We start from the raw sequence: 17949 nt of genomic DNA on the forward strand, positions 1-17949 counted from the left end.
AATGTGTGACTTAATACTGGAAATGAACGCAGAGGACAGTTCAGCCATTGACTTTCAGGTTAATCTGTTACGTTTAGACCAGTTGACTGCACAGACAGAACAGACATGTCTTCTCTTACTTGTACCACTGGTTAGAGGACCATTGTGCGAGCTGCTGACGGCCATGTCAGTCACCGGACTGTCTGCCGATTGGCTGATCGTCTCTTTCTCTGACACCTGCACAACAAAGGATAAGCTGTTTGTTACTGCTGTGCTCGCAGCTCAGGTCCCGAGGAGCTCACCTCGACGCTGAGGTGTTTAATGCACATTAAAAAACAGTATTAGCTTATTTGAATTACATAATGAATGCGCGCACACACACACACACATGCACACACACACGTACATATACACACAGATAGGAAAGTACAAGGGGACCAAAATCGATCTGTACTTTTCCCTGCACAGGAGAGACCATTTTCACACCTCTTTGCAGCACAAAAAGCAGACAGTAATATGTTTTTTGAACTCCATTTCCAGGCTCTTCGGGTTTCTTGGGGGAGAATCTTTTATATTTGTGTTTCTGATCACCGGCATCAATTTCCACACTTCGCTGGCTCTTTATCCCTCCTGTTTCTGCACGAATCCAGTCACAGCACAGATTATTTTAAGCCCATTAGCAGCATGTTATGCTTCCTTCATTAAATGCAGTGTCAGTTTATGTTAAATGTCTATATTAAAAGAATAAACTGTGGGTATAAGAAAAAAAACAAAAAACAGTCAAATGGCTAAACAAAATATGTTGGTAGTAATTCCTTAAGACTGAGGTAATCTAGAAACCTCTCATGGACAGATGCCATTAAGTGCCTCTAATATCTGATTCATTAACTGGAGACACTAAAATCAAGTCAAGCATAATGGCACAATGCAGCTGAGGAGGGTAAAATGACGGTGTTAGTAGTGTCACATGAATAGTAATGAAAACCATGCTCATATGAGACTCTGAGGATACCCACGGGGAAATCTGCTTCCTCTTTTTCCCGCCCGCTTCCCTCGACAGGAAGCTCGGCGCTATAGATCGGGTGCTACAACACTGGCAGGGATGCAGCCATGTGCAAGGACACTTGAGTAGAGCATGTTGAGGCTTTAAACAGCGTCCTTCCTTTGAAGACAGTTTCTATACTTGCAGCATCACGAAAACACGTCGGCTAATTAAAATGTCAGAATTCTGCCCTAACAAAAATAAAAAAATCCACGTTTGATCAGCCTCTACAAAACGCAGTCAGGTCTGTGAGAGTGAGCAAACACTCAAATCAACACTCTTCTCCAAATAACAGCCTCTGAAAAGAAACTGCACTAATTAATGCAGGGTGAGGTGAGCACTTACTGCACAGAGGCTGATTTATACAGAGAACGCATAAGCTGCCTCCTTCCATTGGGGAAATGATCATTTAATCACGCACACCGAAAAGATCAGAAGATGTGAGATGCTCTTTAGCAGTGCAAACCAGAGCTGCTCTTTGTTTAGTTTGGTTGTTTCCCTCCAGTGACTGAGCCGAAGGTGATGAATTTGAAGCTCCAGAGCCCCACCCAGTGGTCATATACTGACATAGCTTTTGGTGTCCATGATGTAATCTTTAACTATTTTATGACCCCAAAATTAATTACGTTATCCTTTCACTCGCTGTGTTTTCGTTGGAAAAAGCGGGGTGCAGTCACAAGGAAAACCTTCTTTCATCAAATGGTTTTTCATGTACGTATCATTTGGGTTGTGTTAAAAAGAAACAACAGAAAACATAAGCATGAATGTTTTTGTACTATTTCCAGAATGCTGAAGCAACCCAGAGCGACCGTCACCTTCTGAGGGTGTAAATTAGGTCACCTTAGGTTTGTGGCTGGACCTCCCATTTTTAGGCCCCAAAACAGAATTTCTTTCAGCTGATATTGTAATTGATTTTTACTCACTTCTCCTGGCCAATAGTTGACAATTAAGACAATAATTTGGAAATCAGTCTACAAATAACTTCATTTAGCTCAGGGGGCACAAACATTCAAATTAGATGCCAGAATACAAAGATACCATAATAACCTTTATAACGCAAAGAGTCCATACGTTAACCGTCAAGGTAATGCAGAGAGGTTTAAGATCATTATGAAAAAAAAAAGTCTTCCCCAAACCTGAAAAAGTTAAAAATAGTAAAGAAAAATCAATGCAATATCAACATTATGCCCCTTTTTTCCCCACAATTTCCTCAGCTAGCCAAATATAAAAACAATGTTCCCCATTTGTAGTTGTAGTTTTTCTGTAGATTTTATTACATTCAAAGATTCAACATTTGCTTTAATGTGGCACTTCAGTTGGCCAAATCACAGAGTTTCTCATGCTCTGTATGAAAACTACATGCAAATTCTTTGAAGATGATTAAATATGAAGCAAAACCATGGTGTATATTTATTTCCTGAATTAGGCTCAGAAACAGTGTGATTAGAAACATTTTGCTATTCCCTTAGATATGTAATTCTATAATCTATAGACAAGTTATAGTCGGATTTGTTCAGAAAAAAAAAAAAAGTTAATGAGAGTACATGTGCTTGTGAAATGTTAAACCATGATGAGGCAGAGGGAGTGAGGTAGAGGAGGGGACTTTGACACGGCGGTGAGACAAACAGCCAGACGAATCGCGGGTGAGTGAAGAAGGTCTAATCCACTCATCGGCAAAGACAAAGACCCCCATTTAACCTGTCAGCCTGTGACATGGTCCGTCATACAAATGGGGCCCCTCCTGAAACAATTTGGTCACCCGGCAATTGCGCTGCTGCTTAAAGGTTGCAGGGAAGCTATCAATCAAATGCAAAGAGCCTGTAAGGAGAGTGTGTGTCAGCCTACACGCCTTCATGTGCGTACACACACACACACACACACACACACACACACACACACACACACACACACACACACACACACACACACACACACACACACACACACACACACACACACACACACACACACACACACACACACACACACACACACACACACACACACACACACACACACACACACACACACACACACACACACACACACACACACACACACACACACACACACACACACACACACACACACACACACACACACACACACACACACACAGAGAGAGCTCCGGAGAGAGCCGCAGTATGAGGGAGTGAGTGGATGTCACTTAGCTGGTGAAAGCCGGGTATTTGTCACTGTTAAACGTAGCTTGGTTACTGAGGCATCAATATTATGGTAGCTTGTAATTACTGTCTTTGCCAATGACACGGCGTACAAGAGGACAAAAAGCACATTTTGGAGTATGTTATTATCAGTCGTGCATCGCGGGAAAGGGCAAGGTCGGCTGTAAGTACTTAACATTGTCTCCTTCAGATCCATCTGTCCACCTGTGACTGAAGTCGATTGTACTTCCTTTCAATGACTTAAGAAAATGGCCCACGTGACACTAAATAAACTGCAGATATGAACCTGGCAGTGAGGGGAGTTTCTCACATGTGTGGTGAGCTTCCCCGTCAGCAGCTTCCGGCAATTTGGAGATAACTATGCCGACAACTGGAGACTGTCAATCATCCATATGCAGGCTGACTGTTTTTGTGAAAGAGTAGGTTAGAATACGAGTTCATTACTGCCATTGGGACCAAAAGATGTTTACACACTATGGAGACTTGTCGTCCTTGTGGGGAGAGACAGTCGATTTTTTTTTTTAATCAAGACTTTGATTTTGTTTAGGATTAGGTGACAACTGACTGTCTGTAGAAAACACATGTATGGGTGTATACTTGTTTTTCGCGACTGATGATCCCGATCAATCGGTTTCACAATAAGTCAAGAGATATGGTCTCAGGTTTGAGTTGAGGTAGTGTTGTCCAAGTTCAGTGTTAGTTTGCTTGAAATTAATTAAAGTCATTGCGACGCACGAGAAAAGCAACGAAACAAAACTCCTGAGTGTGTGCAAACATATAATGGAGGTGATGTAAGCGTTTGTTATTCAGGCATGTGGTCTAATGGAAGTTCGATCCACGGCCGTATTAACGAGTATTCACATTACAGACACGTCACTCTCAAAGCTCGCTGGGACCGATGTATGCAACCGTGTGCTTTTGTTGATGAATGAGAATAGTCTTAGTAAATCTCTTTCTAGAATTTCTCTCACTCATAGAGGGGGAAAAAGAACAATTATGGCAACAGCAGATGTGTGCATGTGCTCTTTTAAATAAAGGAGGAGAAGAAAGGGTCATTTCCACTTACTCCATTCATGAGGTTCTCATGGTCTCCTGCTGGATGTCCATTTGCTGCTTTCTTCTGCCTGAGTTGGAGAAATACAGAGGAGCACACCAAATTAAGCGAGACAATTATGGTGCTTGCAACACAAACCCAACAACCTTTTCACTCTGTTGTTAAACGTCTTGAGAGAAAATCGTAGATTATGAAGATTTGTATTGGATGTGTATCAAAGAGCTCTCAGGATCACGATCATGAACTTGTACATTATCATTTGCCTTCACAACCAAATCAGGATATATTTTTGCAGATTCTATTGTGGACGTGTGTAGAAACCATGCAGCGGGTTGCGGTCCTGGATGCAACAAACACAACTTCAACTCTTTATAACAGAGCAGTGAAAAAAAAAAATGGAACGTGTATGGAAGTTGTCCACACTGAACCACTTCTCATTTGGCACTCCAGATGTATGGAGGTATATTTGATATCAAAACTACTAGTACTATTAAAAACTACTAGCACACAGCTAGCAGAGACTCTAAATATTGTAAACATGCTTGCCGAGTTCCATGAGTCACATTTCTCAAGGTAAAACAAAACGTTTCTCGTAGGCTAAAGCACATATTCTTTATTCTTTATCCAGATATTCAGCTCTGCTGCTCATCCCACAAATGCATAAGTGTTGTTGTGCCATTTAAAAGAGAATCAGTGGGCTTTGCAGACTAAGATTCCTTGCTGTTGCAACATATTTACTTTGTGAGCTTCGATCATATGAAAACAGCCTGTGTTGTTAATTAAATAAATATCGGTATGTCTTGAACTTTAAAGGCAACTTTTTGACTTGATACAGGTTGTATAAAAACGCTATTGAAGCCGATACTGCAGGATAATTCAAGACAGAAAACCAGGATACCGTGGGAGATTCCTGAACTAAACCACGGCTGAGTCAGGGGACAGTGTCAGTGTTGCTCACCCCTGGCAGCTGGCGCACAGCAGCAGCAGCACAGAGACCAGCAGCAAAGTGGTGAGGACGCCGAGGGTGAGAACCAAGACCAGCTGCCCGCTCCCCGGCCACGACGCCGCGCCGTCAGCAGCTGCCTTCCCCGACCCGACGACCCCCGCCTCCGGCCCCCACCACACTCCACTCAGCACCGGAGCCATGGCACATCACACTGTGGGAGGAGAGGACATTGGACGGGCACCAGCTGGGAAAACACAAGAAACACAAACAGAGATTGGATTACAAGGTGCGATTTCAATTACAGTCACATTACAGGAAACGTTTGCTTTTTCACTGCCTCTGCAGTGGCACTGTCTGAAGGACATGACTTCAAACTAATCCTCAGTGCGAGTTGAGGATAAACACTGTGTACTTAAGGATATGATCAGCCACAGTGAAACAACTGTGCTGCATCTCTTATGAAACATGAATGTGAATCACAAGCTGTGGGATGAATCCACTGAGAAATATTATAGTTATTTCTATATGGTAATAACCTCTAATCAAGTGTGACTTTTGTGCAATCATCACTGGATTCTCATACCTACTAAAGAACAAGGTATTTGTTATATTTTTGTCACTGTCCTATGATGTTTTCAGCCTCTTCAGGACTCTCTTCAGGACAGTATTGATATAATAATAAAATAGATATGAGTGGAAATGAACTGCGCCGTTTTTGCAGTTCAGAGCGCTGGAGGTGTATTGACATGAGGGATATTTTCCTTGGCTAGGGAATATACATAATGTCTCAAACTGGCAAATTATTTCCTGGGACTGCACAGTGGTGTTGTGCAGTGAATTAGTGTGTGCGACTGTCTGTCACTGTGTGTTTGGGCTGTTCAGGGTGAAAACTGCCTTCTGCCCACAGACACCTGGGATTGTATCCAACCCCGAATGACCCTGAATTGGACAGATGGATGTAAATCAACTGAATAAATATGCAAACTTTACTGTACTAGAACAAATTGAATACTGATTGGTATGTGTATTTTCTTTGATTATTTATGAGAGCAGGACAGAGTAGGAGGGATTCAGTCAATATATACTACTACAAATTTGACAAATTTTTACTTCTGCAATGATTTTTTATAATTGTTGAGGATTTTTATTTGAATTTGTTCAGATCTATTTTTGAGAACTCGTCTCTACTTGCAGACATGCCCCCAAACGTCCAGCAGGTGGCAGAAGAGAGCAGCGCAAGACTGCAGTGCAGCCTGGGATCTGCCTCAGTATGGTGCAGTGGCCCTCACACCAGAGCCTCCACAACTGGTGTCTGAGCTCTGCAGCATCAGAAATCCCATCACGTCCCCGTCGAACAGCTAAAGTTTGGTCTCACTGAGCTGATGGAGCCCCTGATTTTATCACGAGTGATTTATGGGTCCGTGTGGAGTTGAGGGTGAGTCACAGCTGGGAGGAAGGCGGCGGCGGGGATGAGATTATATGCTACGCTGTCTGTCAAAAATGGCAAAACAAATGGATGTGGAGAGGGTGGTGTGTGTCCTGGTGTGTGTCCTGATGTGTTGTGTGTGTGTGTGTGTGTGTGTGTGTGTGTGTGTGTGTGTGTGTGTGTGTGTGTGTGTGTGTGGGAACATTTGGCCCGGCTGTGACTCAGACAGAGATGTCGGGGTGGCAGTGTGGCACAGAAGTGAACAGACGATGAAAACGGTGAAGGAAAAGATGACTGGCAGTGAGCATGAAAATAATCACACCAAGTCAGAGGTGGCTTCCCTCTCGACTTTCTGTCTCTCGGCTTTCTCCTGCATGCCTCAGTCTTTTCAATCAGCTGAAGCGTCAGCAGAAGCAGACCTGGGAGGGATGGGAAGACGGCGTCAAAAATATGACAATCCATCTTCCACTTGTCTCGTCTCTCACGGTGTGCACACGAGCCGAGCCCCTGTCAGCAGTGATGTGTACGCCTGTATACAGAATGTGTGTGTTCTGAGGCAAGTGGTGAAAAACTCCATTGTGTGTCTGTGCTCGGCTATGCTAATGTGACCGGGGAGTGTGGGAGACGCTCCTCGGCTTCCAGCCGCGAGGAAGTTTTCTGCTGCATCCATAATCCAATTTTAACTTTTTCTACAAAGGCCACAGACGTATTCCTGAGTTGTTGTTTTTTCTTTTTTTCCTTCTTTTCAGTTGTTCAGAGTGTTTTCCCAGATGAAAAATACACCTTGGCTCATGTTGCTATCAGCTTGAGTGGCTGTGGTGAGAGGCGAACACTGCCTTACCTTGACACCTCGGATGATTAGTCAGGTCGGCCTCGCCTGGAAGAGAGGAGATAAAAATGAGAAAGGAGGGGAGGATTACTGCTTGGTGCGAGTAAGGCGTTGAGCTGAATATCATCCTTGGAGGGTGGTGTTGCTCAATGAGTGTGTATAATAAGTGTGCGGACCAAAAATGTGTGTATGCGCTGATGTAGGCTGGGCAAGGCATGCGAGTGGGAGAGCCGTGAGGGAATAGTGAGTGTGTTTGTGGTTTTTTTAATATCCATATCAAGCACACACTGGACAACAGGCTGCCTTCATGTCTCACACACACACACACACACACCTTGATGGATATACAGTGTGTACAACACTGCATCACTGTGGCCTGCACAGGACACACACATGGTCCACAGTATTGATTGGTCAGCCCATGTAACTGAGAGGATAATAACCAGGTGACATCATTGCCCAATTGTATCATATAACACATCATATCTGCTGTACTGCAATATTTCACGTTATGAACGCACACAGTCAAACACAACCCCCTAAGGCGCAGTGTTTCAGCTATAAAGTACACACAGACTGAACACACCCGATGAGATTTTGACCTTCATCTTTCTCACTTTGCCTGGTATTAGTGAACATGAGTCCACACACGCGGTGGAAATATGTCAGATTTCTGTGTGACAAATGTCTGAAAAATTGCTTCTCCGACCCCGTCTGACAAGCTTGTGTCCAGGTGTCACTATCCGCCACTGTGTGCCAGCTCGTGTGTGTCTCCGCTGGCACTTAAACCAGAATAATTACCGGCTGCCACAGCGCTGTGTCACCATGGCAACATTCCCTTCTACCCATCAGCGCTATTTCTGGTGGTTGGGAGGGAGAAAAAAAAATAAAAAATACCCGCACAAATGTTTTGAAAGCAACTTGTGGAGGACTGGTCCCCTCCCCTCCCGGTGGTGTGTGTGTTCAGGTGTGTTAGTGGTACAGGTGTGTGCCGGTCTGCAAGTATAGATACTTAACTTTCACTGTGTTTCTGTTGGCTTTTTTCAGTTTTTTCATGCTTCTACAGATTCATAAATATGTTGTCAATGTAAAACTTTAATCAAGTTAGTAAAGTGTGCCAGTGATTATAAGATGCTGTCAAAAGATCCAAAACAACTACTATTATGAGATTACACTGAAGATGAGCTAATAGATGTAAATAGTTTTTTTTAGTTTGACTTTGAGGGAATATAAGACAATACAATTTGCAATCGATTATGTAAGAACTTGAGATTTCTTTAAGTAGATGAGTGTAGTTTCTAGCCAAAACTCTATCATAAGAATGGCTGTAGCACACAATCATCTTATGAGAAAAATGTCAGTGGAAGACAGTGACGGGAGTGCGTAACAAGTTAAAACATCTGTTATTCACGATGAAATTTCACTTTTTAGGTGGCTGTGTGCCACAAACAGAGTGGGAAGATATTGGTCATATGGTTTCCGGTGGCCATGGGTTCAAGTTTGCATGTTCTTCATGTGCATATGTGTGTTTCCTCTGGGTACTCCGGTGCCTAAAGCGGTATAGTGGACGGCTGGACGGACAGTAGTGTTCAAGGTGGTGTGTGGGTCTCCACTGGAGGGCGCCAAAGGGCTTCAGAGTGGCGTTGAAAATTTAAAAATTGTTAAAGTAGGAGGGATGGCTTTTCCAAGCAAACATTTTCTCCTCTAATGAGAATCAAAAATCCCTATTTAGACAAAGCACATGAGAGCTGGTGGGGTGGTTCAGCCTCCATAAACCTCCGCTTTAAAATGTACTTCTAGATTTTTATAACGTACATGGTGTCTTTAAAGATGTTGCACATCTGTGCAGGTAGCTTGACCCTGAACAATATTTACAGAAACATGGAGGATGGCCTATTAGCAAGGCAAACCACAATCTTACCAGTAATTCTTTCAGTTTCCAAATCTCTCCAGAGCGGAGAAGAAGGCGCTGATGCAACACAGCAGCAAACACGGTACAATTCAGCCTTTTATGGAAATGTGTTGCTAGTCTCATGTTTCAATAGAAGTTAATGATTTAAAAAGATGAAAGCGTTTAGCTTTTTTTGTCCCAGTTTTGTTCCAGGTTTGTTCCTTGTCTGGGACACCTCTTTGCTTATTTGCCAGCGTGGTGACACATTGTTGTTTAGAGTGGGACCTTTGCAGTCCAGCACTGTTCTGCCCTTTGAAAATGATCACATAGTTTAATTTTTAATGGTAAGAGGAACCTGTAAAGTATAAAAACAGATCCACCTACGGAGAGCACTGTTAACATATTTCACTGCCGAGTGTAAATATGTTGGACAAACTCCCCTTGCTTCCATCCAATGAGTCACTTCATGTCTTAATACTCGGTAGAAACCATGCATAAAGTTTTTTTTTCCCCCTTTTAAAGCTCCACACAGGGCTCTGCTACGTGATACAAGACAGCAAGCCAAGGACTACAACTGCGCTTTCCTGTGCTGTCATTCTCTTTCTCCGAGCGCCTTCAGGCTCTGATGAAAGAAAACAGAGGCCTTGGACCCGAGACAATCAGTGTGGCTGTCTTCTGTTTCATGCCATAGAAAATAACCAACTGGAAAAGTCATTTAAAAAGGAATGTTTTTGGGGAATTAACGGCAGAAATCCAACATCTACCCTCACACAGCTGTACACACAGAAGAACACACACACACACACACACATGGAGGATGAGAGAATAACCACAAGCTCCACCATGCAAGAAACTAGAGCCAAAAGGCCGAGGCAGCCAATCTGAGCCCTGCTGCTTCTGCAGGCAGTCACTCCACCTGACCCTGTAGCAGTGTGTGTGTGTGTGTGTGTGTGTGTGTGTGTGTGTGTGTGTGTGTGTGTGTGTGTGTGCGTGTGCGTGTGCGTGTGCGTGTGCGTGTGCGTGTGCGTGCGGGCGTGCGCGTTTCATCTGTCGGACAAGCTGTTGAAAAGCAGGGAAAGACTGAGACCAGAAGCAGAGAAAAATTAACTTCCACGAGCATCGCGCTGCTTCAGTTTCCGAGGATGCTTTAGTAGCTGTGCGACACCTCCCTCCCTCTGCAGAGTCCTCGGGGCGTACGCAGACGGGGAAGGTTTACAGCTGGATGGCTGCTGAGAAATGAGCCTCGGGAAGCTTCTCAAAGGAGAGCCAGAGGCATTTCCACAATAATAAATAATCCAGTTTTTAGAGAAAAGGAAACCTTAACTTTTTCTGTGTGGCGTTCTGCAGGAAATCCAACGCGCGTTTTTTTTATATAAAAAAAAACTATAAAAATAGGTGTCAGAGAAGAGAAGTGATGATTTGAGAAAAAAACAACAACATACAATTTGCATAAAAAGCAACAACAATATACTATTTATTCTAAATTTGGATGAAAGCATTCCTGCACAAGCTGAATTGTCCTTAAAGGCCTCCTGTAACTCAGTATATGTTCACTGTCGGCTCAGTTACTTCAAACAGTGTCTATTATACACATGTACAAGCGCAAACATACGACTGCACTCCGGGGCACACATTTTCGATGCACAAGAGGCCCTTTTCTCCCCCAGAAACTTTGGTCGGCGTTCAGCATCTTGTGAGAACAGTTGGTCGTTGTAAAAACAGAACAACAACGAGCACGGCTGCACCATGAAACAAACCCAAGAGTGACCATCTTGTGTCCTGACCGGAGGGCCATTTGGATGATGGGGGGGGGGGGGGGGGGGGGGGGGGAGAAATGGGGGGGAGGGGTAGAAGATGGATTGGGGACTGCAGCCAAGAGAGGAGAGAATGGAAGATAAGGGGAAAACAAAGAGGGAGGACGGGGCTATCAAGATGTGCAAAAGCCAGAATGAAAGTGGAAGAAACTGAATTTGATAAATAAGAGCGAGGGAAAACAACACGCAAGGTACAAGGGAGGGAGTGAAGCGGAAACAATATATAGTCACACATTGACACACACTCTCTCACACACACACACACTCATGCACATATTGCCCATCCCCAGGGAGGGTTGATGATATACAGCTCCCCACAGGCTGCAGCGCAGAGGGACCCTGCCCTCACTCGCACAATAACGCAGTTAAGCAAATGGATTCACAGACAAATCAGTTCAACTAGAAACATCACTGCAAATGAGGGAAAAAAAAAAAAATCTTGGTTTGTGTGTGTGTGTGTGTGTGTGTGTGTGTGTGTGTGTGTGTGTGTGTGTGTGTGTGTGTGTGTGTGTGTGTGTGTGTGTGTGTGTGTGTGTGTGTGTGTAAAACAAATGGAAGATCATCAATTCAACCCTCAGTTCAGCTCACTAATCATTATACAGTACGCCTCGACGCATGTTTCAGTGGATACGTGCATCGTTGAACCGCCTTAAATCCAAAGAAAATACTAAACAAAACAGGTGCTCCCGATCAAGGGACAAATCAGTGTTGCCATGGTAACACTGGCCAACGCAAGGGTTAATGGTTTTTAGCAGGAGAAATTGATCTATCCTCCCTAAATGGGAAAATTGGAACTGCATAATTTAGCAAGGCTCTCTGTTTTCATCCTCTCTCATATTACAGATATTTATGTTTCATCTTTAGAAACACGCACGCACACTTCCAGGGCAGTGTACAGTAACTATACCTGCTGGCAGTAACATTTATAACGATCTCCCACTGGGGAAATATAAGCCAACTCTGAAGCTTTTTCCACAAGCAGATAAATGTTTCATAATCAAGACCTGAAAAGATACAGCAGCCAAACGAAACGTTTTTTGTTTTTTGTTTTTTTGTCAAATGCACCGAATGGCTCTTTCTTTTCAGCGGCAATATAAAAACATCCTGAAAGAGAAGAGCATTGTATATCCTTCAGTTCTTGTGATCGTACTCTTTATAAGTCCTTCACAGCAGCCGTTAACATTTTTTTTTTTTTTAAAACCACATCCTCCATCGATAATTCAATGCCGTCTTTACAAGCTCCCGAATCCCGACCAGCTGCAGAGCCACAGAAACCGCAACATGTGTCTTGTGTCTTCACTGTGAATGACAGAGCTCCTCTCCTCAGAGTATTTCTTGACCTGTCCTGACCCCGCGGAGTGTTTACAGTCCGCGGGGGCTCTGGTACATGTGTGTGTCTGTAAAATCTGCCTTTAGTTAATGTCACACTACCCCATGGGAAAGCTGTGCTTCCTGTCCTCCTGTGCCAGCTTTTGAGCACACTGACGACCTGCGAGTCTCATGGGGCCTGCAGACAGGATACACAAGTCAACCAGAAACTTTTCTTCAGTTTGGATGAACATTAACTTAACTGACTTGATCACCTCTGGCATTTTCCACTATTCGCTTGCGAAACATTGTTTTTTTTGGGGTTTTTTTTCCAAGAGAGGATATTAATCATACTGCTGCAAAAAATGCTTTTATTAAACACCGAAATTGACTAATTCACATTTTATTCTCCAAGGTTGAAGGTTTTTTTTTTCCCATCTCACTCTGCCCGAGGCAGTTGCTCTGCATTTCCATCATTAGGACTTCATCCTGCGAGCGGGCGTTAAATTAAGCTCAACAAATATGTGTCAATGTGAACTCCTAACACACTCCCTCACTCTAAAACACTTACAATTTCACTTCTTCTTTCCTCTTCCCTTCTCGCAAGAGGAAAAGCTCTCTCAGACCGAAAGTTATTTCTCCCCGACATATGGCGAACATTTTTAACTTTTTTTTTTTTTTTCCCGCACATTCTCTTGAAAAGCAGAAGTGTGGCTCAGGGTTGAGAACTTCACCCGTCCGAGTTCGACTATAAGCCAGCTGCTGTAACACGTGTTGAACTGCGACAAATAAAGAAAGTCCCTGCAAACAGTGGAAACTATTGTGTTCTGCTACTTTGCTGGGCATGCAAACAGCTGAAATTCTAAATTTAATGGGGTGAGCGACGTTGCTTACGATGCAAAATGTCCCAGTAAAGTACTTTTTATCCTCTACACTCCAGCGGCGAAAACGCCCTCCGCCACAGTCTCAAATTGATTATCTGTGTGACTTTAGTGCCACTCGGCTAATATTAACATGCTAAAACAAAAGCGACCTTAGTAGTTGTGCAGCGGAGCGACTCGAGGTGATTAAACAAAGCAGCCGGGCGTGTCATCCAAATATGTAGATGGAGGGTACAGAGCGGGAAAAAAAATATATACATGATTACTGCGGTGAATTCAAGATTGCGTTGTGAGCGACCTTCTCAATAAGTGCTGACGTACGGACAGAGCGGGCTCAACAGTTGAACTCTGGGAGGTTGAGGGTGAAGAGCATGGCTGAGGGGGTCACCGTATGAGAACGCTTCAAGTCCATTACAATTCATAAAGACATGAAGTCACAAGGGCGGCAAAACAATCCCACACTTCCACATTCACGCCTACAGGACGGCCACATTACTACAGTGTGAAATTAACAGGAAATACTAATCGCGATCATGCAAACAAAGACACACAACTCTAATTACCAGATTTATTCAGCGCTGAATAAAACTTCCCCATCATTGTCACCTTGAGATGAAGATTAGCATGAGAGTGAGCGAGCGGCAGAAACCACCACATCATCATTCAGTGGTACTGGCCTTTACGTGTTGAATAGCCGCCAAGATAAAGGGATTATCTGGGTGGACTGAATAGGATGAGGGATGTTTTGTGTGCGGGCGTGGTTGTGGGTGAGAAATCCATTGTGGTAATTCATGCTGAGAGCCGCTAATGAGATGCAACAGATGCCTGCAGACGAGGGAGGCACGCGCCTCGGCGAGATGACACACGGACTAACACAGAGCGGCTATTTCCGTGTCAAACATGCATCGATAACCATCACTAATATTACTCTTCCTTCAAAGAAATCTTAGTGCCACACCTCCGCGAGCTGCGCTTGCTGCTGCGTTGAGGAGCACCATGCAGCTCTTTCATTTCTCGCCTCCTGTGACTTCAGCCGGATGGACAAAAGACACTGTGCAAAGAGAGGAACTAATAGAGGTGTGTGTGAAACTACTGAGTGGCTTCAATAGAAATATGATCCATCTTTACAAGGCACCATCCGCAGCGGGGAGGGGGGTTATTAGATGACCCAGACGGTTTGATCCGCAGGGGGTCCGACCCTCCTAGCCCCTCAGCAACATTACAATATGACACAGTGAGCGGGAGAAGGACGCTCCCTTTGCTAATGAGCGCATGTGAGCCTTGGGAAGTAAGCTGAGGCGTCTTCTGACCTTTCAGGGTGAATCATTTTTCAGATGAACTTCTACTCGCTGGGAATTTTTAATAATGCACACACGCACACTCCCCTGATGACACTGCTTGGAAACTTTTCATTTATTCTCCCTCTCATGTGAACCACCACTTTTTTTTACTGCTATACTCAGATATTTAGTGTTAGAGTTTTAAATGATAAGTATCAGTAAACTGTGTTTGATTGTATTGTGAGGCTTGCTTGAAAAAACAAAGAAAACACTACTGAATTATGTTCATTTTGTCGTTTTTAACTGTAGGATATTCTGTTTAAGCAACATTTAGTAGGCAATGATTTTTTTTATCCGACATCCGATGGTGGGGGGCGTGGCTGGCCTGACAGATCTGTCAGGCGGGCCACCTGATAAAACAACACATCATCCTACATTGGCTGACACTCAGGAAAAGAGCAAATCATTAAGTGTGAAAGTGAAAAAGTGGTAAAGAAAATTGAATATGGCCACCTTTGATTGGAACAAGCTTAAAGAACACTACTGATAGAACCAACACGGTTGCCATTAGAATATTTATTATCAGTACAATACGTGCATCATCGTTGTATTTCAATGCCTGAAATTGCTTCTGAATTTATATTTTTTACAATTCTAGTGGTTAGGGTTTTAAGTCTGATCACTTTCACATTAAGTGATCCTCTCCTCCTTTTGTCTAATCCATTCCTGAATCTGCTCAATCCTTCGCACCTCCCTACACCTCCAGCCTGCGTCCTTCTCCAGACCAGACCATCACATATTCAACACGTCTGCGAGCCCGTAAAGAGATGGTAAAATATGGAAGCCTGCAGGGACTCAAAGGCCACATCGACAATCAGGAGGAGCGGCTGGGGGTGGGGTGGACAGCTGGGGGTGGATGGGAGGGTGCAGCGATTTTGAAGCTGAACGTACAGGATTCTATAGGGAGGGGGTAGACAGGAAGCTGCGGGACATGGCAACGCTCAGCCACCAATCTTCAGATGTCTGGTTAAATCCAAACACCGCACGCCTGAACAACTCTGGAAGATTGCAGAGAACAGATACAGATCTGCCGTCACCTTTACACAATTCGTTTTCTCATTTCACAAGCCAAGGGTTACACCACTCTTCACGGCAGCAAGTAAAGAGGGCATTCTTTGTTTAGGGTGTACTCGGCTTCAATGGCAAACCAATGACACATTGTCAAAATAAATGCGCATAATTATTGCTTTTGTTGCTTTTAAAAGAAAATGTTTGGGTTTTGGGTGGAAATATGCTTACTCAGTGTTTTTCTAAGAATTAGAAGAGAAGCTTTAATGTTCCTAACAAGCTAGTTACATTCCAGCTGCCAGTCAGTAGGCTGCTTGACCCACGACTGACTCCAGAAATTGGCGGTAGAATAGCAGGGACGTAATTATGTGCTGGAGATGTCTCTTTACAAGCACAACTGAAGCCAAAAAAGTGCATAATCACACAGCCAGGGCTTCTTTGGCGACACACTGCTCGCTGGATTCAACAGATAGTCAAACTAGAAGGCCAAATCCTGTATATTAAATATACAACATGGTGGAATATTTATTTACAAAGCGGCAGTGTCTGCCACAGCCCTTCTCAAATCAGTTAATGGGGGCGGCTCAGCGTGTCCCGAGAGAGAGCTCCGAACCAAATGAACCGACTGAATGTGCATCGGAGCAGGAAACAGAAAGCCTGCTGGTGGTGGAAAATCTGCTGTCACTCACATGCACATGAGGATGATTATTTGGGCACCCACACACACACACACAGGCACATTCAGAAATTTAAACATAGAAAAAAAAAAAAATTGGATCAGCACACATGGAGTCATCTGAATAGAGATGAACCAATTAGAAAGTGACAGACATCAGCATGACAGAGGGGATGGCGGGAGAGAGACAAGGAGCGAGCCATGTGAACGAATACATTAAAGCCGCAAGCGTCGGACAGGAAAATGCTCCTGAGGCACCTTCACACTCTGACACTTTTTTTCCCCCTGGAAGCTGAGGTGGCCGGTGGCAAATCCATCCCGACACAGTGGGTGGATAATGTGGCAAGATGTGTGCAGAGAGGTGACATTCCCTGATATCATTCACAGGCCGACACCGACGGGCCGAGAGGGAGAGTAAGTGGAACACATGCAGACTTTGAGAAAGTGAATAATGTGCTTTAAAGTGTGCAGGCGGGAAGACACATTCAAGGGACAAACCATCCGAAATGGTTTTACTGCTGTGCATGCTGCTACTCTGGTCATGATTGGACTTTTTCATAGTTATATGCTGCGCATGTGAATTTCAGAAACCTGGACATGCAAAGAGGAATGGATCAATATCAGGATGCAAATTTCTGAAATATTTAGAGCAAGTATATGCGACGTGCATGTACGATTACTGTAAATCCCAAACAAACGGGGCAGATTTGATTCGTCCATCATTTTAACTGACAGGGTTGAAAACATTCCTCCAGAATACTTGGTTACTTTTCCATCCATCTTCTATGCTTCCATTATCAAGCCGGGGTAAACTGTGGACAGGCCGCCAATATTGTACAGGCTGACACAGAAAGACAAGCACACATACACAATCACTGCTGCAAGTGCAGGGAAATTAGAAACACCACTTCAGGGTTAAGCCCTGACCTCGAGTGTGAGAGACCCGGGTTCAGATTGAAGGGTTTATTTAGGCGTGTCCATGTGCTACTGTGAAAAGATCTGACCTCAGCAATCACATTTCCTCCATCATTGCTTTGGTTTTAGTCAACATGTCCTCTAATACGGGGGATACATATAATGAGGTTTTTCATAATCTATACAAACACTGTATCCTGAATATGATCTAAACCGGGATAAGCCTCGGATCCAGGTCACACAAATCCATGTAAATAAAGTCGGCGTCTTAATAAGGTGTTGGGGAAATACACAAGCATACTCTGACAGATCTACTTATCTGAGGGTGAGCTCATTTATGAAACCACCTCCCAAACATCCTGTGGGCTGCTTGTGTCGGCGTCATTTCCACTTTTTGTTTATAAATGTGATCAGAGCACACTTTTGGATAATCTGCTCATGTGTTCACTGTCTTCCTTGAATATTACGCCCGTATGCGTCCGTCTGCACACACTCCTTCTGAGCGCTCCAACAATAAAGAGCCATTACATGATAGCATTTGTAAATTACCTCTCGTTGCTCCTGACCGCCAACTCATATTAGGCCATTAGCAGAGCCCCCGGACACTTAACACAGTGGATCCACTTCACACATCTCTGACCCCATTGCTGCTGCTGG

The 17949-nt window shown here is 44.0% G+C and overlaps 1 protein-coding gene across 1 annotated transcript in view; it reads right to left on the reverse strand.

Moving 5' to 3' along the window:
- The window catches only part of pag1 (phosphoprotein membrane anchor with glycosphingolipid microdomains 1), a 50817-nt gene that overhangs the window by 10528 nt on the left and 22340 nt on the right, over positions 1 to 17949 (reverse strand). The window contains exons 2-5 of the mRNA XM_080484436.1: positions 7472 to 7507; positions 5217 to 5448; positions 4271 to 4328; positions 120 to 216 (exon numbers count right to left, since the gene is read on the reverse strand). Coding sequence (XP_080340562.1) covers positions 120 to 216; positions 4271 to 4328; positions 5217 to 5404 — 343 coding nt within the window. The 5' untranslated portion in view covers positions 5405 to 5448; positions 7472 to 7507. The remainder of the gene's footprint in view (positions 1 to 119; positions 217 to 4270; positions 4329 to 5216; positions 5449 to 7471; positions 7508 to 17949) is intronic.

This window comes from Lipophrys pholis, assembly GCF_963383615.2.
Source record: "Lipophrys pholis genome assembly, chromosome: 17".
NCBI classification, from domain to species: domain Eukaryota; kingdom Metazoa; phylum Chordata; class Actinopteri; order Blenniiformes; family Blenniidae; genus Lipophrys; species Lipophrys pholis.